The sequence below is a fragment of the Dendropsophus ebraccatus genome, chromosome 8 (genome assembly GCF_027789765.1).
Source record: "Dendropsophus ebraccatus isolate aDenEbr1 chromosome 8, aDenEbr1.pat, whole genome shotgun sequence".
In the NCBI taxonomy this organism is placed as follows: domain Eukaryota; kingdom Metazoa; phylum Chordata; class Amphibia; order Anura; family Hylidae; genus Dendropsophus; species Dendropsophus ebraccatus.
The window spans coordinates 11,800,629-11,824,147 of NC_091461.1; the positions used below are offsets into that span (position 1 = coordinate 11,800,629).

At 43.5% G+C, this 23,519-nt stretch overlaps 1 protein-coding gene across 5 annotated transcripts in view; it reads left to right on the plus strand.

Moving 5' to 3' along the window:
• Positions 1-23,519, plus strand: part of LOC138799057 (VPS10 domain-containing receptor SorCS1-like) — a 473,569-nt gene that overhangs the window by 382,676 nt on the left and 67,374 nt on the right. For all 5 annotated transcript variants that reach the window (XM_069979808.1, XM_069979809.1, XM_069979810.1 and 2 more), the window contains exons 15-18: positions 874-991; positions 9,279-9,409; positions 19,725-19,838; positions 20,595-20,766. In XM_069979808.1, coding sequence (XP_069835909.1) covers positions 874-991; positions 9,279-9,409; positions 19,725-19,838; positions 20,595-20,766 — 535 coding nt within the window. The remainder of the gene's footprint in view (positions 1-873; positions 992-9,278; positions 9,410-19,724; positions 19,839-20,594; positions 20,767-23,519) is intronic.

The window sequence follows — 23,519 nt, forward strand, 5'->3', positions numbered from 1 at the left end:
ACCTTTTATATTGTACTCTATAGAGACTGTAGGAAACAAAAAAGGGGAACATAGTGGGGCTATCACCTTTAGTAAATGGGACAGAATTACATGCTTACAACTCAACTGGTGTCAGAAAGTTATACAGATTTGTAAATGACTTCTATTAAAAAATCTCCAGTCTCCCACTACTTATCAGCTGATGTATGTCCTGCAGGAAGTGGTGTATTCTCTCCAGTTTGACACAGTGCTCTCTGCTGCAGCTTCTGTCCATGTCAGGAACTGTCCAGAGCAGGAGAGGTTTTCTATGGGGATTTGCTGCTGCTCTGGACAGTTCCTGACATGGACAGAGGTGGCCGCAGAGAGCACTGTGTTAGACTGGAAAGAATACACCACTTCCTGCAGGACATACAGCAGCTGCTAAGTACTTAGAAATAACAGATTTTTTTAAAAGAAGTAAATAAATCTATATAACTTTCTGATACTAGTTGATTTGAAAATATATTTTTTTCACCAGAGTACCCCTTTAAGCCTTGCTCTTGACTCATTCCACACAAAGATACCTCAAAGTGGTAGTTCCCAAAGGGTTAAAGGGAGGGGCATAAGAATCAGCTTTTTTGCAGCCCCCTGGGATATTTAGTGTCATTAGCTGTAACATATATACTGTGCACGTCCTGGTGTGAATTATGTGATATATGTTTTTTTTGTGATCTTTTTGCTTTGTCACTTCTTCCTTACATCTCCCGGTATCTTACGCTCTATTTTAGTAAGGCATAAGGTATCACAAGGAGACGGAACAGATTGTCTCGGTTTCTGTGATGTCTCTATAACTATAAATATTGCATATTGAATATTAAGAAAGTAGCTGAATATTTTCCCTCTCTCTCTCGGCAGAGTTTTCGGGCATTTCGGTCACCGCTCAGAGTGGCAGCTTGTGAAGGTGGACTACAAATCAATCTTTGACAGACGTTGCAATCCTGAAGATTATCTTCCCTGGCAGCTTCATAGTCAGGTATCCAAATACTTTATGAATAGTGTGGAGTGGAGTTACTGAACCGTTCGGGTTCGCCAACATTCTCCAAACCCAAACACTTGGCATTTGTCTGCTGGAGGTTGGAGAAGTTAGATGCCACCCTAGGGATCCCAGGAAAACATAGATATACCCTATAGCCTATGGCTTTATGTATGTTTTTAAAAACTCCCTAAGGGTGGCATCCAAGTTCTCCAGCTGCCGAGAGTCAAATGCAAAGTGTTTGGGTTCGGAGAACGTTGCGGAACCTGAACCTCCGCTTTACACTATTTATGGACTATAATATACACAGGAGTGTAGATATGTGATTAGCAGAAGTAGGATTCATGCCTGGGCCCTGATGTCTGAGGGGTCCCAAAGAAGTTCACACCTGGTGGTCTAGAGTAGAAGAGGGGCTGATAATTTAGACCTGTAGTCTAAGGAAGATATATGATGGAGTTCATATTTTTTTTCGTTGTCATCTAATATAAAAAAAAGGTTCTATACACAGAGATCTATGGTATATTTAAAAATGGGAGGTAGTAATATATTGTTCCCTGGTGGCCAAGTGTAAGTGTTACAGTTATACATGGGACTCTAAGGTCTATTTAGAGGGATTATTACCTGGTTACCCGATATAAATAGGATGTTATACATGAACATCTAGAGTAAATTAAAAATGTAACTTATTGTTTCCTGGTGGCCTAGTGTAAATGTTTGTCTGTGTGTACGTAGGGGGTGGGGTTATACTTAATTTGCTAGGGTATTTAAAGGGGAAACCTAGGTGGCCTAGGTACATTATGAGGATCAAGGGTACATTATGAGTAATGTATTGTTCCCTGGTGGTCCAGTGTAAATGGAGGACTATACATGGGGTTAATTAATGGAGGAATATATTACTTCCTGGTGGCCTGGTATACATGGAGAGGTTATACATAAAGATCAAGGGTATATTAAGGGGTATTATATTTTTTCATAGTAGTCTAGTATAAATATAGGGTTATTTATGAGGATTTAGGGTAAATTGGTAGGGGAGGTATTATTTTCCTGTAGTCCTAGTAGTCCTAGTGTAGTCCTATCGGGAAGCTGAATGCAAAAAGCACATTGCATTCAGCTTCTCCTTCTGATCAGATAGATGACTGCCAGCAGGGCTATAGCTGTAGGGATTCATAGGTTAAAGTCCCACCAGGGCCCCTCTTCAACGTCAATAGACACTAGTGTAATATATGCCACAAATTAGGCAGGGGCCCTTATATACATATACTGAGGGGCCCTTATATACATATATTGAGGGGCCCTTATATACATAAATTGAGGGGCCCTTATATACATACTGTATATTGAGGGGCCCTTATATACATACTTACATACACAGGCCTCTCTGTTCTCTGCACCATGAAACATAGGCCCAATGCAATATATGTATACATTGCCTTGGGGCCCATGCTTCATGGTGCAGAGAGGACTGTGTGACTATCAACATCTAAGGCTGAGCTCAACATTTTCTGAACTCCCTGCCTGACCGTAAGAAGTGAAGGGCATCTGATCGGAGATGATCCATCCTCTGAGACCCCAACCAGTAAGAATGGGACTCCGGTCGGGGTCTGACCACTTTGACCCCCAATAATCAGATAGTCCACACTTATCCGGCAGATAGATAATGTGTGTCCTTCATGGTAAAACACCTTTAAGGAAACAGTCAGAGATTCTAGTGCCACTGGACCATATTGTTGGCATGCACAGGATTTTTTTTATATACATATAGTATATATATATATATATGTGTATATATATATATATATATATATATATATATATATATATATATAAGTTGATCCAATATATAAGTTCATCCAATAGTCCACGAAATACAATAAAATTTTTACAACCTAGAAAAAAAAAAATCGACTCAACGCGACGACAGTGCGGCGAACCTTCCAGCTCCTCATTATAATGGCGTAATAGTATAATTATCATCTAGTCTCTCCACTCACCCACCGTAGCTGCGTGCATTAACCGTCCCCGAGTATCCAGCAATCCTCCCGGGAATAAGGAGTGTCGCTCAAGAGAATGAATACAGGGGGAATAAAGCAAATGTGTCATTATGAGAGATAGCAGCCCTAAAGGGGGACTCTCGGAGGAGACAGACGATTACAATAACCGGATTAGAGATGTAGCGGGGTCTTCAGCTGCGGGACTGTAGCTGTAGGAAGTAACCCGGCTGATGTGCTGGACTAGTAATGGAGAAGACCGGCACTAAGGCGGAGGAGGATTCATTAGTATTCTCTGTCTGACCATCAGTCCCAAGGGGCCGAGCAACTGGTAGCATAAGGTGAGGAGCCTTGAGGTTTTCTTACATTACTAATGGACTTCAAGGTGATCTAGTATATGAAAGAACGTCCCCGAGGTGGATTGAATTAGTGCTGCTGAGTCGAGTTATACAGATATAGCCAACACCAAGCTTATTGCGGTGGTACAGTGTTGCACTGTGTCTCTTGCACTCTTCAGTGTGATTTGTAGGTGAGATTTGTGCACAATGATGTTTAACATCTCCATATACTTACTTTCTACTTTCTGTGGTGTCCTATGGTGTCATCAGAGAGGACTACAGAAAGTGTGAACAGGAGCAGGGACACCTATCAAAGACAAGATTCCCTGCTACTGTACAGTAGGGGCAATGCTGCACACTATATGCACTGGGCTGGGTTACGGCTCAATGATGACCTGTTCTGAGACTGATGCTGAGGCTGGGAGAGCCTGGTTATAGCTCCATGATTATTTCTGATGTAAATTATGGTAAATGTGCCGAACTGTGAGAGACAACCTATATATATGTGTGTATCTTCACTCTTGTCCTTCTTCCAAAATGTTTAAGCCATTATTATTATTATCTCCCTGTGCCGCCTCTCATCTTCCTGCAGACCATAAAACCCAGCACACTTTCACCTCATATCATTTTACAGGGGGGTGCTGATAAGTACTTGGTTTTGACAATAAACCATGGAGATAGATGTCTCTATAATCCCCTTCTCACTGCTGTGCTGAAACTTTCTTAACCCGTCCAGTTAGGATTCCATTGGTTGGGTGGCAAACCAGGTGTCAGCTGCAGGTATGGCATCAGAGATGAGAATCTTATTTGGTTCCATTGAGGTGTTACTTCAAATTAGATGGTCTAAGGGGACAGATCCGGCCATAAGGAGGAGGTTCCATCCTTGTTCACCCTCAGGTCAGCCAGCTTGTTCTTGGCGATGGCCATTGTGTGACAAACATTTCGGGACCCACTTGCTAGAAACTTTCCTCATATTCAGATGATCATGAATCATGGGTGTTACTCTTTCTCTAGAGATGGTCAGAGCTCCTCGTTATCTTCACAACAGAAATCCACCAATCTTCCAGAATCATGTCATGGATGGCATCTATGGTTTCTGGAAAAGATCATCACTGGAAGACTCCCGGCACTCTCCTCATGGCTGGTGCTGATGTGTTCGTATTTATTTTTTATTTTTTTTCCTCTGAAGTAGGAGGAGCACTTCTTGGCCACTGTTTCCACCAGGTCACTGTGAATGTTGTTGGTCGACACCACAAAAGAAACAAGGGTACGTTATGCAAAGGAGCACTCCAAAGTTAGAAATGATACAAAAGTAGTAAAATATTACCAATAAGTACATATAACAACACAAAGACTGGCAGAGGAATAGAAATCCCTACACATTAAAAACAATTAAAATCCCTCAAAAAGAAGATGGTGGGATGTTTGAATGTTGTTGGTCGACATCCCTATAAGAAACAGGAAATGAAATCTCCTGCAGACTCCGCCATGTTGTTTTCAAAGTTACAATTTTTTACAAAATAGAACATGAGATTAACCTAAAATCTGTGCACAAGGTATCACAGAAATGGAGATTCCAGATAATAAAACTTTTTTTGTGAAAAAAAATAAATAAATAAGTGAATGAATAAAAATAACAGAGATTACATGGCCATGTAACAGGCACCCAAATAACTCTACAGAAGCAAGGAACAGACAAAAAGTTTTACCTGGCCTGTTCCTGATGGTCAGTAATTACATTACGAACTTTGTAAAAATTTTGGTTTGTTACAGAACCAAACTTTTTTCAGAACAAGCTTGTAAAGATGGTGGCCGCACATTTTAATAGACAGAGAAAACAAAAACAGAGCCTATGCTTATTTGTCTGTGCTCTCCCTGTGTCCTGGGGGTTTCCAGTGTCCCCAACTGATCACAGCCACCTCCAGCCCGCTCAGGCAATCACTGACTGAGATGGGACAGCAGTGAGGCAAGTGATTGGCTGATACACTTGTCTTAGTCAGTCACAATGAGACAGGGGACACCGTGGGAGCGCAGACAGGTAAGTATTAATAAGGAAATTGGCTGAGCCGCAAAAAAATATCCAAATGCCTGCATTTTTTTTATCTGTAGTGATGAGCGAATAGTGAAATATTCGAATATTCAATATTCGTATGAATAGCTCCCTGATATTCGACTATTCAATCGAATATTCGATCCCATTAAAGTCTATGGGAACAAGTATTCGATTATTGAAAAACATCTATTCGACCACTTTCACCAAGTCCACAATGACACCTCAGGGAAAGGGAAAGGGGATTTGAACGCTTATTGAATATTTATCGACTATTCAATACTATTGAATAGCTTAGTATTCGATCGAATATCTATTCGATCGAACAGTATTCGCTCATCACTATTTATCTGTTTTAGGCTATGTTCCCACAATCTATTTTTCCCCAAAATAACGTCCATAAATAATGTTCATGAACATAACAGACGGCTGTCATTGTGAAATAACGTCAGCCTTAGTGCGGTTTGTTTAACTTTTCTTCTCGTTTGGAGAACCCTGCTGAGACATGTTTTTAAAAGTTTCAAAGTTCAATGGTAAGTTTTTCCGCTTCAACTCCCTATATATAAGAACTCAAGTTTTTCCTGCGTTGAAGACTGAAGACGGCGATGCAAGGATCCTCACCCACATACAGCTGGGTGTAAGGTAAATGAACAGAACAATTTACAGTTAAATCCATAAAACCAGTAACAAAAAATTACGCATTGTCTCCAAGGTTCTAGACGCGTTTCGGCCTGTGTTAGGCCTTGATCACAGCACGCTTTATGGACTTAATCAAATAGAAACATTGCTTTTTACCAGAACTTTTTCTGTTTATTTATAAAAGTTTTCTCATCTCTAATGATCAGACATTGGGATGGAATCCACTGGGGTCATTCTTGAAAGTCAATCAAAAAGTCCCAAAACTTTTTGCCATCTCCATTGCTTTCCAAGTCCTTCAGCTTCCCCATGGTGACATCTGGACACCAGCTGTATAGGATCTCCGCAGTGATGATTATATTTTGTATCTTTCCTCGGAAGCCGGGATCGGATTATAGATATTTTTTCCCCTATGTCCTATTTTTGCCTCGTGTTCGCTCCAGCAATTGCTGACATGAACATGCTGAAGAGGAGCAGGACTTGTCAGCGTTTGATTGCGAGTTGTCAGCTGCCAGAGGCTAGCGTCAGAGCGAATATTGTACCGGCTGGCATTGATGGATCGGAGCCGCGTCTTATAAATAACAAAGTGGATTCATGTCACATTCTGAAGATTTTTTAATCGGAAAATTTTACATGTAAAATTGTGTCTAACTCACCGGGGGCCCGGCGGTGCCCTGCTTGCTTGTCTTGTTAACCTCAACTACTTGGAGAGGAAAAAAAAAAGTTGAGGGTTATTTACAGTTTTTAAAAGTGGGATGAGTGTGCGGATATCTGTGTCCCTGGTGCTGTTCATACATAGTCAGGAGGAGATGATGGGGAGTAAATCATCCCTACACAAAGATCACCCTCATTTCAAAGACAAATTCCTGTTGGAAAGGACGGGGAGGAAATATGAGCCGGGTGGCAATTTAGAATCTGCCAGAATTATTGCACCGAGCTTAAGTCTATTATTGCAGAGCTGCTAAAGCGCTGAACTCTGGTGCCTGCTCAATGGCGGCCGGCGTGATTTACTGTACATATATACCCAAGGCAGATCCCAGTGCTGCAATAACTCACGTTCCATCTGATTAACTTATCTAATGGTTAGGTGAGCCTCAAAACAAGGACAATGTATGGTCATCAATACAGCCAGAGAGAGATCAGGGTTTCAGGTTTAGGACATGAGGCCGAACTCTTAAAGGGAATAAACTAATCAAGTCAGGGCACAAACTCCGCCCCCCTGACTCCTTTAAGAGGGAACTCCTTTTATTTCAAATTAACTGGTGTTAGAAAGTTATACAGATTTGTTATTTACTTCTGTTTAAAAAAATTCCAGTTTTCCAGTACTTATCAGTTGCTGTATGTTCTGCAGGAAGTGGTATATTCTCTCCAGTCTGACACAGTGCTTTCTGCTGCCACCTCTGTCCATGTCAGGAACTGTCCAGAGCAGCAGCAAATCCCCATAGAAAACCTCTGGACAGTTCCTGACATGGACAGAAGTGGCAGCAGAGAGCACTGTGTCAGACTGAAAAGAATACACCACTTCCTGCAGGACGTGCAGCAGCTGATAAGCACCAAAAGATTGGAAGAAGGAGATTTTTAAATATGAGTAAAATACTAATTTAGATAAGTTTGTGACACCAGTTAATTTTTAAGAAAAAAAAAAAAAAAAAAGAAGGTAATATGATAAGGGGATAACAGGGAGAATAACAGGGAGAAGTGGCACCTTGTAAAGTTCTAAAAAAAATATGCCCTGGAATCTAACACACTAATATGTCACTATAGAGCTAGGGGGCACTACCGTTTTTTAACCTTCATCCTCAGCGTCAGTTTCATGCTATTAGCAGTTTAATTTTTATGCTTATTAGGCATTTTAGTGCACTGGGGGCGGAGCTACAGTCCCCAGGACACCAATCCTATTTATTGGAGGAGCTGGCCAGCTGGGGCGGATGAGTGTACTGTGGTGGTAGCCCCACCCCCAGTGCACCAAAATACCTAATTAGCATCAATATTTAATTTCTTATAGCATGGAAATTGCACTGAGGATGAAAGCAAGAAATTTCCTTCTTCTTCAATGCCCCGAGAGCAATAAGGACATATCAGCAGGTTAGATTCCTATAATCTGCTATTAGTTTCCCTTTGGGATTACCCAAGATTTAAAAAAAAAAAAAAATGCCACACCAGTCATGAAGTTGTGTGCGGTATCACAACTCAGCTTCATTCACTTCACTCTGAGGACAAGAGGGGCGCTGTATATGGGAGAAAGCAGCAATGGTTCATGAATCCTGGATAACCACTTTTAGGCTCTGTATATCGTTCTGACTCTTCACAAGTTACACAGGTGTCCTCCCTTACCTTGCCTGTTGATTTAAGATATCCCAAGAGGCATTGCTCCATGACTGAGCCTCAGATTTCTGCATAAAATGGATGGATGCATCTTTACTGTGTGTATGAAGCAGCAGGTCTGCACTAGAAGCGGCCCATCGTCCTTCAGTACGGCTAATCCCCCTGTGCATAGGGGATGAATGTCTTTTGTGGGCAGACCCCCTTTAAGTACCAATATAGACCAGCATTCATCACCTTGGCCCAATAACATCACAGATAATATCCATAACTCATCAAGGAGCATACATAGTCAGCACGGCTTGGTAACATGGCTACAATACTGTATATGTCAGGCGGCTGTATATGTAACATGGCTACAATACTGTATATGTCAGACGGCTGTATAAGTAACATGGCTACAATACTGTATATGTAACATGGCTACAATACTGTATATGTCAGACGGCTGTATATGTAACATGGCTACAATACTGTATATGTCAGACGGCTGTATATGTAACATGGCTACAATACTGTATATGTCAGACGGCTGTATATGTAACATGGCTACAATACTGTATATGTAACATGGCTACAATACTGTATATGTAACATGGCTACAATACTGTATATGTAACATGGCTACAATACTGTATAAGTAACATGGCTACAATACTGTATATGTAACATGGCTACAATACTGTATATGTCAGACGGCTGTATATGTAACATGGCTACAATACTGTATATGTAACATGGCTACAATACTGTATATGTCAGACGGCTGTATATGTAACATGGCTACAATACTGTATATGTCAGACGGCTGTATATGTAACATGGCTACAATACTGTATATGTCAGATGAAGCTTTTGCACCCTTCCTACCTGTTTGTTATATTGTGCTTTATGCTAGAATGTAAATTTTATTTAAAAAAAAAAACAACAAAACATTCTATTCTGTCCACAAGGGCGAGGCCTGTATAATGGGAGCCAAGAGAACCTACAAGAAGAGAAGGTCGGAGAGGAAATGCATGCAAGGAAAATACGCGGGAGCCATGTCCTCCGAGCCTTGCGTCTGCACCGAGGCCGATTTTGAGTGGTGAGTAGATACGACAGCAGGTGTTGGGGGAGGGGTGTGTGGGGAGAATGGCGGAGCGGAGAATTTTACACTTGCAAAACCCTAGATAGGAATATGGAGCTTAATCTATGTACAAAAAGTTATCGCATTGTGTTATTTTATGGCATTCTCAGAGCCATGTAGAGATGAGCGCAACTGGAGCATGTTCGCATATGATCATTCGGCTTAGATTACCGGTAGCTGACAAAGTTGGATGCAGCCCCAGCGAGCAGTAGCGAATTATAATACTGTAAGTCTATTTTGGGCGGTAGCCAGGGGCCCTTAGCTCCTGGGCGGCCCATGGCCACCCAAACAGACTTGTACTTTAGGGCCATGTTCACATAGCGTATTTTCACAAAAGTATGGCCGTTGGTGCAATTGGCAAAAAACGGCCGTACTTTTTACGAAAATATACGTTGCCTTGCCTTCTCTGGAATCTTGGCCAAAGCGTATACTCATAGTATTCGCTCCGGCAGGGATCTCTTGCGGCGCTTCTGTGTATTGTCTGCCGGCTACAATTCTTCCATTATTTGTAAAAATTGCTGCTTTTTTACTGTGATTTTGCACAAATTAGGGTATTATTACATTATTATCTATCCTGTACTATGAACACCACACTTGTGCTGCCATAGTTACAGTAAAATAGGGGGGCCAGGCTTGCTGAACAGCCCGGGGCCTATGGTAAAGTTAATCCGCCCTTGCCAGGTAGTTTGGGAAAACAGTATCCATGTTGTCCAGGACTCCCCAGGGCAGCATCCAACTCCTTCAGCCACCGGTAATCTAAGCCGAGCGATCAGACTTTGGCATGCTCCAGTTACATCCATGTCTTGTTCGGTGGAATTGTTATTTCCCTGCAATAGTTCTTTTAGTTGTTGCTATAAAACCCATCACACCAAACCATAGTACCGTACTGTTCTCTAATCATACTGCTGCATTGTAGCACAGGACAGCAGCATACATTGGCCACCAGCATGAGGTCTACCTCAGTAGATGTGGCTAAATGGGGGAACGGAGTCTAAGGGATTCCCAGGTTTTCTCTGTTTACCTTCTATGTGGAGTCTACGGGAAACAAAGGTGAAGCAAAGTATCATATCAGAAGACATGAAGAAACCCCAGGCTGGGGGAAGGGCAGGCAAAGTGCTATTAAAAGAGAAGATAGACCAAAGGTCAGGGCAAGCAGAGTGCTAGTATGTTAGATTGGCTAAAGGTCAGGGCCGACTCAGGAACTGGGAGGTAGATTTAAAATAGGAGTGTACCATAGACCACACACCTGAACTTTAGACAAGAGCGGTGCTGTCTGTGGGAGAAAGTGGCCATGTTTTTTAGGTGCTGGATAACCCCTATAAGCATTTTATAGAGTATCTTCTTGGAACTCAAAACTCAAAAAGTGCCTCAAAACTTAACCCCCTCCTTCTCGCTGACCATTTTTGTGAGTACCCTTAAAGATAAATCTAGCAGACTATCAAACAGGAGGCAAAAACACAACCATAAAGAAAGATAAATGTTTTAGCATAATAAGGTTTCATTCCGCCGTTTCTCCGTATCATCTGAAGTCTATCAAATCAATGGTGAATTAAAGGTATCCTGTACACTCGGCTTTCTTGTGTTGAATGTAATTTGAGAAATAAAATATTATGTTATAATCCCTCCAGCGGTCTGCAGACAGTTACCGGGAAGGCGCGCTCGTACAATGATATTATTAAGTCCCCCCGGGCGCAGTGTTACTGAGAGAGATTCTTGCTTTAGTAATTTGTCGATAAATGCTATTATGCAGACTGCGGCGTGAGCAACGCTCAGATTCACCCGGCCTCACAACTTCAAAGAACACATTAAAAGTTTTGCGCAAGTTTTTCTTTTTATTCCAGAATTTTTAATTCAATATGTAACTTAAAGGAGCTTTACAAAATCAATGGCGTTTAGGTGGCAAAATGGCTCCGTCACACCATCTCTTCAAGGTAGCTTCCCCATCAAGTCAGTGTTTGACTCCAACTCCCAGAACAAGACGAGAGACAGAGACCTCAGAGTGTCTGGCGTGTCTTTTCAGAGCAGTCAGTTCAGCTATGATTTGGATTGAATGTATTAAAATCTGATGATCGATTTAAAGGGGTTGTCCAGTGATTTTTTTTTTCTTTTCTGCAGGAAATGTTGTTTTATTTGCATTTAGAAACAGTGCTCTCTGCTGCCACCTCTGTCCAGATCAGGAACTGTCCAGAGCAGTAGCAACTCCCAATAGAAATTCTCTCCTGTCTCAGCCACAGATGTCAGCAGAGAGCACTGTGTCAGAATTTAAATAAAACAACACTTCCTGCAGGACATACAGCAGCTGATAAGTATGGAAAGACTTAATATTTTTATGGTTAAATCTTTATTATTATTATTATTATTATTATTATTATTATTATTATTATTATCATATGAAAACCAGATGTGGAACAGTTTGCCAAAAGCAATATAATGACACATAAATCAGGCGACAGGGAGCCAAAAGAACAGAGTTTAACATTAGGATGAAGAGTCCAAGAAGCAAATGATGCGATGGGGGGAGGGACCCCCAAGTCCATCCCAGGTAGATGATGAAAGTCTGGAGAACAATGGAAAGCAGTCCATGGTGGAGGTTGGACCAGACAGGTAGTCCCCCAGTCACTGAAATGGTGTTGCATCACAGTAGTAACAGTCAACAATTATCAATATCATCTGGAATCGAGTGCCAATAATAATCAGTAGATAATCTGAACCAAGAACAAGAAAGGAAGAAAGAGAACTAAGAGAGAGGAAAAGAAGGGAAAGTTGGGGAGGAGCAGGAAGGGGAGGAAAGGGCAAAATGACACAGGGGTTGACCACCTAGGGAATGCCTCCAGGGCATATATCCCGAGGGTTCTCAAATCCATCAACGGAGCCATGCCTGAAAGGCGTCCTTATCTCGGAACATGTCCCAGATCAACCACGTACCTTTAAATGCGTCCTGTTTATCTGTGTCGTCGGCTACCATCTCCTCCATTCTCCTGACCCTATTCAAGGCATCCACAAATTCCATTTTAGTAGGCGGTCTAGATTGTTTCCAAAGACGTGGAATGACCGATCTAGCAGCTCCCAAGAAGTGCCGAAGAAGACCCTTCTTGGAGAGGTGCGAGGGGCCAGGTAGTAAGGAAAGGAGCGCTACCTCAGGGCTTGGAGGGACGGAGGAAGAGCTCACCTTATTGTACAAGCGGAAGACAGATGCCCAGAAGGGAGCAAGTATGGGGCAGTCCCACCAAATGTGAAGATAGGAGCCAGTGGCCCCACCACATCTCCAGCAAGTGGAGGGGGCAGAGGGGAACATAGCATGTATCCTATCCGGGCACCTGTACCATCTGCTTAGGATCTTATAATTTCTTTCTTGGATCTTGCCCGACAGTGAGGCTTTGTGGGTGAGCAAGAAGATTTTGGAGAGCTCCTCCTCCGAAAGAGTTCTATTGAGGTCTCGCTCCCAATGCGAGATATAACTGAGCCTGGCATCCGTCTCCTCCGCATGGCCTCTAAGCAAACCGTAGACTAAGGAAACTGTATGGGAAGGGGGGGAGGATTGTGTACAAAGTAATTCAAAGGGCGAGAGGTCTCTGTGGATCTGATGTTTGGGAGAGAGTGAGTTGACAAAATGTACCAAGCGAGCTCGGAGGAGCCATGCGCCTGGTGGAGGCCGGGGGTCAACCTGGAGAGAACGTACTTGGGTACCTGAAAGGACCTGGTGGAGGCGAGGTTTATCATGTATTGGGAGATCTAGGAGAACATTTGTTCCTGAGCCAATGGGGAACTGGGGGTTATCAAAGAGGGGGGTAAGAGTGCCCAGTCTAGATGAGAGGCCTGTCTTCAGGAAGAAACCGTCCCATAGAGGCAAGAGTACCCTTGTAACGTAGGGAATGGTAGGGGCCGGGGGACGATCTGACGGAGGAAGCCAAGGTAAGGCGGAGGGGTGAGCCCCAGACAAGGCAGATTCAAATGCCACCCACCGTTTGGTGGCCGTGTGGTGACAAAGGTCCAGAACACGGGTGCAAACGGCAGCCTGATAATATAGCTTAACGTCTGGAAGCCCGACACCTCCGCGCTCCTTAGGTCTGATTAGTACCGTGTAGCGTATATGTGGGCCCCCCGGGTGCCACATAAACCGTGTGATCTGGGACCTAAATTTAGCCAGGAAGGACGCTGGAACAGGGCAGGGGAGAGCCTGGATAAGGTAGAGTACTTTAGGTAGGATGTCCATCTTTAGGGCCGCCATCTTACCAAACCATGACAACGTAAGGTTAGTCCACGACTGCAGGTCTCCTTCAATGGAGCGTAGCAGCACCGGAAAATTAGCACCGAACAAGTCGTTCAGGTCACTACTAATATTGATCCCTAGGTACCGGAATTGGGTGGGTTGGACTTTAAATGGGAATTGGGTAGCTATCCATTGGAAGTCCGCTACGGGTAGGGATACGTTCAGGATCTCGGATTTGTATAGCGGGAAGGGACGTCCGGGGAGAGGTAATATATAAAAGGAGATTGTCTGCATATAATGAGAATTTGGAGGTGAAGCTACCAAAAGTAAGACCTGGGATGGAAGGGTTCTGTCTCAGGGCCACCGCCAAATGTTCCATCACTAAGACGTAAAGTAGGGGTGACAAGGGGCAACCCTGTCTAGTCCCATTATGTATTGGAAAGGGAGAAGACAGGGCTCCATTCACACGCACCTGAGCAAAGGCACTTCTATATAGGGCAAGAATATACTGGAGCATGGTAGGGCCCATACCCATCTCCTCCAACGCCAACCTCATAAAATCCCAACCTATCCTGTCAAATGCCTTTTCGGCGTCGATAGAAAGCAAACAGGAAGGGATCTTATGTTGTCTTGCAGCGGCCATGAGAGAGAACGTCATGAGAGTGTTGTCCCTGGCCTCCCGCCCGGGCACAAAACCAACTTGGTCATAGTGGACCAGGGAGGGAAGCAAGGGACCCAGTCGCATGGCTATGATTTTGGAGTACATTTTAATATCTATATTAATTAATGATATAGGGCGATAATTAGCGCATATTTCTTTGTCTTTTCCTGGTTTCGGAATAACCGAGATATGAGCGGTTAAGGCCTGGGGTGGGAAGTGGGAACCCTGTGAAATGGAATTAAAGGACTCCAAGAGAGGAGTCGAGAGGATTCCACCGAAGGCCTTATAGAACCTTGCGGTGAATCCATCGGGACCCGGACTTTTACCATTTTTTAGGCCTTTAATCACCGCGCCCAGTTCCTCCTGGCTCATTGGCTCCTCCAGGGCCTCCCATCTCTATTCTGGAACAGTGGGGAGTTTGTTCTTACGCAGGTATGCTAGAATTTTATCCCGAAGGAGTGGTGGGGGAAGGTCAGAGAACTTTGATTTTAACTGATACAGGGATTCATAATAGGAGCGAAACTCTTCCAGAATTTGGGAAGAGATGTGTAATTTGCCTTTAGAAGGGGAGTTCAGGGAAAGCACATATGTGGAGGATTTCCTGGAATGCAGGTATCTTGCCAGCCAGGAACCACTCTTATCTGCATGCTCGTAATAGCCACGATGGACCTTCTCCCGCATACACAAATACCGTTTGTCTAGCTTGGAGAGGATTTGTTGGCGGACAGCCGAAATGTGGGCCTGGAGCTCGACAGAAAATGTCCGTTTATTTTGAGTTTCAGCAGAGGCTAGATCTGCAAACAACTTTTTCAGTTGGAGGGAGTTAGCCTTCTTGAGTCTCGCCCCATGAGACATGAAAATGCCCCTTACGGTGCACTTCAAGGCCTCCCACTTAAGTGGGGCCGCCGTGGGGTCAGAGCTATGTGTTTCGAAGAATGAGGTGATAACACGATGGACCTCCGCTTGGCATAAAGTGTCCTTGAGCAGGTGGTCATTAAGCCTCCATGAGAATGGACGGCCAAGGTTGGTGCTGAACTCCAGGCTCAAATGGATCGGGGCGTGGTCTGACCAGACCATTGTATCAATGGACGTCTTAGGAGCATGAGACAAGAGGGGATGGCTGACAAATATCATGTCCAATCTGGAATAGGAGGCGTGAGAGGGGGAAAAGAAAGTGTAGTCTTTGGTGCCGGGGTGTAAAACACGCCAGGCATCAATGAGATGATGGGAATGAAATTCTTTCCTTAGTCTACGGAGTGCTGCAAAGGAGAGTGAGGACTTACCACTCGAAGAATCCACCGCGGGATCCCACACCCAGTTGAAATCACCGCCCAGGATTATTTTGGAGGACCCGGCAAACTCATCCAAGCTACGAAGGAGATCCAGTCCAAACGAGACCTGACCCTGGTTGGGGAAATAAACAGAGGCAACTGTGAATAACTGAGAGGCATAGGTGAATTGGAGGAAGAGATAGCGACCGAACGGGTCCGTCTGAATCTTAGATATATCCGGTTGAAAGGACCTATGAAAGGCAATAGAAACGCCTTTAGATTTGGCCTCGTCATTAGTAGAATGGTACCAGGTTGGGTACAATCCGGTGGATAATCTGGGACAGGCCGAGGTTTGGAAATGCGTTTCCTGCAATAGAGCAATGGAAACCTTGCGTTTCTGGAGATAGGAGCAAGACGAAAGGAGAAGGGTATACGATCCAGCACTCTAATGTATTCAAAAAAGGTAAGCTAATAAAACATAACTTTTAATCTATGCTGTTAAAATGACGTTTAAAACCAACGCGTTTCGCGCCATGGCGCTTAATCATGGTTTCTGGAGATAGGAGAGAATGTGGCTTCGTTTTTGAGGCACATTCAGGCCCTTAACATTAAAGGAACAAACAGTTAAGGCATCCATAGGTGGTCAAAGATCAGGAACCAGGGAGGGGGGGGGGGGTAGGGAGGGAGGAGAAGAGGGAAGGTGGGACAGGACGGGACCGGGGAGAAGGAGAAGAGGGGAAAGGGACGACAGAGGAGGGTAATCAGAAAAAAAAAGGGAAAAGGCAGAAAAGTCTGAAAGAAAGCAAAAACAACAGAGTGAAGAAACATCACTGCGCACAGAATAGCTAGCAATGCTAGGCCAGTGTGTGGTAGCAACCACTGAAGAATAACTAACTATCTAGTACACTTGTAGTCAGCCCGCTGGCTACAAACCCTACTGGGGGGAATGAAAACCAACAAAAACAGGAGGACCAACACAAGTACCCAAACCCCACCCCTCCCCCCACCCCGCACCCTAAAGACACAGAGAGATAAGTATGAACAGGTACCAAAATACTCATATATGTAAAACAGTATGTGAAACTGAACCAGGGAACTAAGTAGGAACCAATAAGAAGAAAGCCGAGAGACATTAGTAGACCATATTCTCAGCTCCGGTCGGGGAGCGCCCCGAGGCAAAGGAGACTACGGCAAAGTCCCAGACCATCTCATGGGACTACCAGTGGAGAAAAGTCAGGGCCTCGGGCTTCTGGACGGTGTGGAGGCAGAACCGGAGGATCTATTCTTGTGAGGAGCTTCTTGCCATCTTTCTCGTTGCGGAGGATCAGCAGGGTACAACACAGGTGGCCAATGCGGGAGAGAGATCATCGGCAGGCCTAGGGCTCCCAGAAAATTAGGCAGGTCGCCAAGATGTCGAAAGGTCACCGACTTGCCACCCTGTCGGACGATCAGTTGGAAGGGGTATCCCCATCTGTACGGGATTTCCCGTTCTCTCAGGGCCTCCAGGACAGGTTTGAGTGCTCTGCGCAGCTGCAGGGTGCGACGGGCTAGATCAGGCAATAGGGTGACAGACGCGCCATCCAAGTCGAGCGGGCCCTTTCCTCTGGCAGCAGATATAATTTTGTCTTTTTCCTTATAAAAATGAACCCGACATATCACATCTCTTGGCGGGGCATTATCAGGTGGTTTAGTTCCCAGTGAGCGATGTATACGGTCTAGCTCAACTGGCCCAGTGTGATCGGGGCCTAAGAGCGTGTGAAATAAACGTTGAGCTGCTTCCTCCAACTCTTGCGGCTGTACAGATTCCAGTATACCGCGCAGGCGGACATTGTTACGCCTATGTCGGTTTTCAATGTCCTCCTGCATGGTGAGAAGATCTTGTATCTTGGCCGCGTGATCCTGCAAGATGGACGTGTGCGCGTCCAGCCTGTCATGTATGGCCTCTTGCTGTCTGTCCAAGTCAACCACCCGGTGGCCTAGGTGTTGTATTTCCCCCCCTTATGGCGTCTACCTCCTTCTTGTAGCTCGTCTCCAACCTTGTGACGCACCTCTCAAAGTCCTCCTTTGTAGGTAGAGCTTTAATGTAGGCTTTAAGATCCCACTCGTCCTCCGACTCATCTGCATCTGTGCCTCCTGAGCAGCCCGACAGTGCCGGGGAAGCAGCTCCAGAGTCCTGTGACCGCGCCGACACTGAGGCGCGCGTGGCAGCGGCCATCTTGGAGCCGGGGGTCTTAGACTGGCGGCTGTCCCGACTGCCGAAAAAACGGTGGATGGAGCCCGAATCAGCCTGAGACTGTGCCGAGAGGTCTCTCTTCTTCTTTGCTCGGTTCATGGGAGAGAAAAGACCGAGTGGTTCAGTTCATATAGGGCTTCAGGGTGAGGGTGAGAGCCGAGCCGAGCCGAGGTGCGTCCTCACTCCTCCATCAGCAAGCCACGCCCCCCGACTTAATATTTTTAAATAGAAGTAAATTAAAAATCTATATGACTATTCTGACACCAGTTGATTTGAAAGAAGAAAAAAAATAGCTTTAAGTAAATTGGAGCAGAAAATTGTTCCAGAATGTTCCAAAATTGATATATTGATATGGATAATACAAGGATTTACTATAGCTAGTACATCAAGAGGGCAGACGAATCCTCTCAAAATCTACTGACTCATTGATTACGCCTTGATCTGTAGATTTCCTGTTTCCTCATCTTCCTCCGGCTTAGATTGCGTCTTTTCCAATTTGTAGGTGTCCTGTTTCCTTATTTTCTTCTGCCTTAGATTGGGTCTTCTCCAATCTGTAGGTGTCCTTCCAGCTTAAGGCCCTATTATACGGAGCGATTATCGTTTAAAAATTCGCTATAACGATTGAAAATGAGTGATTATCTGTCCATTTAATACCACCCAACGATCAAACGACGAATGAAAAATCGTTCATTTTTGTCTTTCAACATGTTAAAAAATTATCATTGATAGTTTGCCGATCGTTCGAGTAATAAGTTGTTTGCTGATAAAACATGTTGTGTGGGTTAGTGACCATATAACGACATAAAAACGATTGTTCAGAACAGTAATCGGTGAATGTAATAACCTTAGAATCGGTCGCCACAAAATTGCTAGTTTTCACTAGCGATCGATTGTTATAGTGAATCTTAAAACAATAATCACTAGGGCATTTAGATGACTCATAGATTACGTCTTCTCCAGTCTGTAGATGTCCTGTTTCCTAATCTTCTTCCATCTTAGATTACCATGATGACCATGATAGATAGCGTCTTCTCCAGTCTGTAGATGTCCTGTTTCCTAATCTTCTTCCATTTTAGATTACCATGATGACCATGATAGATAGCGTCTTCTCCAGTCTGTAGATGTCCTGTTTCCCAATCTTCTTCCATCTTAGATTACCATGATGACCATGATTGATAGCGTCTTTTCCAGTCTATAGATGTCCTGTTTCCTAATCTTCTTCCATTTTAGATTACCATGATGACCATGATAGATAGCGTCTTCTCCAGTCTGTAGATGTCCTGTTTCCTAATCTTCTTCCATTTTAGATTACCATGATGACCATGATAGATATTGTCTTCTCCAGTCTGTAGATGTCCTGTTTCCTAATCTTCTTCCATCTTAGATTACCATGTGGACCATGATAGATAGCGTTTTCTCTAATCTTTAGATGTCCTGTTTCCTAATCTTCTCCCATTTTAGATGACTCATAGATTACGTCTTCTCTAATCTGTAGATGTCCTGTTTCCTAATCTTCTCCCGTTTTAGACGATTTATAGATTAGGTCTTCTCTAATCTGTAGATGTCCTGTTTTCTAATCTTCTTCTGGTTTAGATGACTCATAGATTACGTCTTCTCTAATCTGTAGATGTCCTGTTTCCTAATCTTCTCCCCTTTTAGATGACTTATAGATGAGGTCTTCTCTAATCTGTAGATGTCCTGTTTTCTAATCTTCTTCTGGTTTAGATGACTCATAGATTACGTCTTCTCTGATCTGTAGATAGATTGTTTCCTTATCTTCCTCCAATTTAAATTGCCATTATGATTCGTAGATTATGTCTTCCCTAATCTTTCAGCATGCTCCTTGTTGAGTGTGAAGCAAAGAGTGTCTAATTTTCTGATTTTTGCTTTGCTTTTAGTGATTATGGATATGAAAGACACACCAATGGTCAGTGCCTACCTGCGTTTTGGTACAATCCATCATCCTTGTCCAAAGATTGCAGTCTCGGGCAAAGTTATCTGAACAGCACCGGGTAGGTAAAGCTCAACATATACAGTAGATCACTGTTGTAGCCATATTGTACGGGTTGTTTTGCAATATTATTTATTTCATGTTTTATTTCTGGATAAGTAACTCCACAGACTGAGTGTTGCTGCATTAGGGTATGTTCAAACTATCCGCGCTGTGGATTCCGCTTGAAATTCCTTGCCTATTCCGTAGTGTAAACATACCCTTATTGTCTGACTGTTTTACTAGTCTACAGTACAGATAGAGAAAACTTCTCAGAAGCTCTGTACTTACTGAAAAACATAAATCAGTTTCTGTTATGTAAATATTGAGAAGCACAATATCTAATTAAATTTTTATTAAATATTTGTAAAACAATCAATATGACATTAGTAAAGAATGGTGACTTTGAGAATTTTCAAGGTTAAAGGCTTGAGTATTTGGGTAAAATACCCACCCTAAAAAGCCCAACAGATAGGTAAATGAGATGTAGATGAGAAAAAGTAGTTTTTTTCAGTGGTTATGCCCATCAATGCATTTGAAATGATAAATGTATTGACTTTATAATAGTTATTCTATCTCCATGGTAACAGACTACAAACAAACCAAGTGTAGTCTGATTCTACAGTCACATTATTTTCCAGATTTCTTAGGTTCATTATGTAACAATTCTAAGAGAAGTTTAAGGTCTGACTTTTTAAAGATGTTGTAGAGTGTGTTCTTCTTAGCCTAATACATATTTGTTGTATGTATAATCATATAATGTGCTATGCTCTTTCAGCTATAGAAAGGTTGTGTCCAACAACTGCACAGATGGTGTTAGAGAACAGTACACAGCAAAACCTCAGCAATGTCCGGGGAAGGCTCCGCATGGTCTCCGAGTCACAACAATGGATGGAAAGTTGACTGCAGAACAAGGACACAACGTCACCTTTATGCTACAGTTAGAGGAGGTATGGCTTATAAAGACTGAGATGAATATATACCATTAAAGGGGTCTCTACCAATACAGCCCAGATCAAGGTGCAATGCCACAAACTACCTGTGGTCAGGAGTGGTGCTGTTTTTGCAAGAAAGAAGCCATGTTTTACCTGTTCATGGATGACCTTATTGAAGTGGTTGTGTGAGACTGAATAAAAATTCAGAACAGATTTATTAATTATATCATGTAATATTCTGGCAGTTTTTCTCAATTTTTCTCAAATTTTTCATAGTGGTTCATATTTTGATCAAAACATACCACTTTTCTAAATGTACTCCTTTCAAAGACAGTGCCACTTCTGTCTTAGTGGCTATGTGTGGTATTGCAACTGACAACCCATGACTCATATTTGCAGTGTAGCGCCCCTTTAACTGGGAGAACAAATACACAGAATATGGGTCTGAATTCTACGGCTGGTTTCCCCAGAATCCTTTGCATATTTAATGTTCCGTACTTATTACAATTTAATAATCCTCTTGTCATAGCAATTATTAACCATTACCGGCTAGTGACGGAGAGTTCATTTGCAGCGGGTTACGGCCGCGGTCATCGGGAATATAAAAAATGGATGGATCCAGAATTGTATAAGACAAGTAAAATAAGGCGCTAAGCACCATCGTCCGTGAGCGGCCGTGCGGGGGAGGGGGCCACATTGTCCGCACAGCTGTTATTTATGCCGCCAGACTCACTAATCAATGACCAATTACTGTAGGGAGAAATAGTAGCCAGAGATAAGCAATTACGTGGCAGAGGGAATTAAGATTAATGCGAATACAGAAAGAGATTAATATTTGTGTGGAGATCGCTGAGTCTGCAGGACGCCGCCACCGCCACAGATTAATGCAAGAAAATAGGGCGCAAAAGGCGGAAACGTACAGGAATGCTGGTAATAGAGAGATGTATGGGGAGGACTGAATAGTCTTATATCACTAGAGGATATTATTGGGCTTTATTTTCTATAATACTTATACATCAGGGATAGGCCCACAAATCAGGAGCAAACTCATGCGGAGAGAAGGAACTCCTCTAACTGCGAATAACTGGGGCTGCCGAGCCTGATGCATCTGATACATCTGCTCACAGGACGTATACTAAGATGTATCATAGGGTTCTCTAAGGATCGTATTATCCTGATGTACAAGGAAGTGACACTTGGGGTACAGGACAGTGACACGCTGACACTTGGGGTACAGGAAAATGACACACTGACACTTGAGGTACAGGATATTGAAATGCTTACACTTGGGGTACAGGATAGTGACACTTGGGGTACAGGATAGTGACACTTGGGGTACAGGATAGTGACACTTGGGGTACAGAATAATGACACGCTGACACTTGGGGTACAGGATAGTGACACTTGGGGTACAGGATAATGGCACGCTGACACTTGGGGTGCAGGAAAGTGACATGCTGATACTTGGTACAGGATAGTGACACACTGACACTTATGGTACAGGACAATGACACATTGACACTTGGGGTACAGGATAGTGACACTTGGGGTACAGGATAGTGACACTTGGGGTACAGGATAGTGACACTTGGGGTACAGGATAGTGACACTTCGAGTACAGGATAATGACACGCTGACACTTAGGGTACAGAATATCGACACTTGGGGTAGTGACACTCGGGGTACAGGATAGTGACACTTGGGGTACAGGATAGTGACACTTGGAGTACAAGATAATGACACTTGGGGTACAGGATAGTGCCACTTGGGGTACAGGATAGTGACACTTGGGGTACAGGATAGTGACACTTGGGGTAATGACACTCAGGGTACAGGATAGTGACACTTGGGGTACAGGATAGTGACACTTGGGGTAATGACACTCAGGGTACAGGATAGTGACACTTGGGGTACAAGATAATGACACCTAAGGTACAGGATAGTGACACTTGGGGTACAGGAAAAGGACACTTGGGGTAGTGACACTCGGGGTACAGGGTTCTGACATGCTGACACTTGGGGTACAGGATAATGACACGCTGACTCTTTGATCTCCTCCCAGTCGCAGTAGTTAGTCAGGGAGGGTTGAGCCCTGTAGGGTTCTGTATAGTGACATTCCCTGAGTATTTTATGATTACATTACCGCCGGTTCTTCCGTACACGTCCGGCTCTGATCATTACAGATTCTAGATTCCGGCTCTTTTAAGATTGAAGAAAAATATAAAGTTTAGTTCTGAAAATGCGATTTGGCTTTTTCAGGAATATTTCAGGTGCAGCGATAATCAATAGCCGCGTAGGAGAAGGAATCTATAACTTTTATGATCAATAAAGATTTCTCTTCCCTATATCTGCAATGCTCCAATTAATAGCGGCGGCGCCGGGGGAAGAATAGTCGGCTTTGTTCTTGGCAATCCGTGTGCATAACCAATAATAAAAGCGGGAACTTATTATTTCATATTGACATTCATGCACAGAAATCCTTTATTATTTCTGCTGCAAACATATAAAATGTCTCTCTGCATTGCTGCACCATTAAAAGGGGAGAGCCGGAAGCAGACGAGACAAGGGGGAAGTGTAGCATCAAAGACCCCCGAAACAGAGGGCAAAGGATGAAGAGGAGGGGTGGGATTCTACTTATAGGGTTAGCAAAAAAAATTTAGAAGCTTTCTTCTGTAATCAACGCCATCGTTGTCCTCACTATATGTGCAGTATTGCAGCACAGTGCCACTGGTGTGAATGGGACACAGCTGTAATGCTACACACATCCT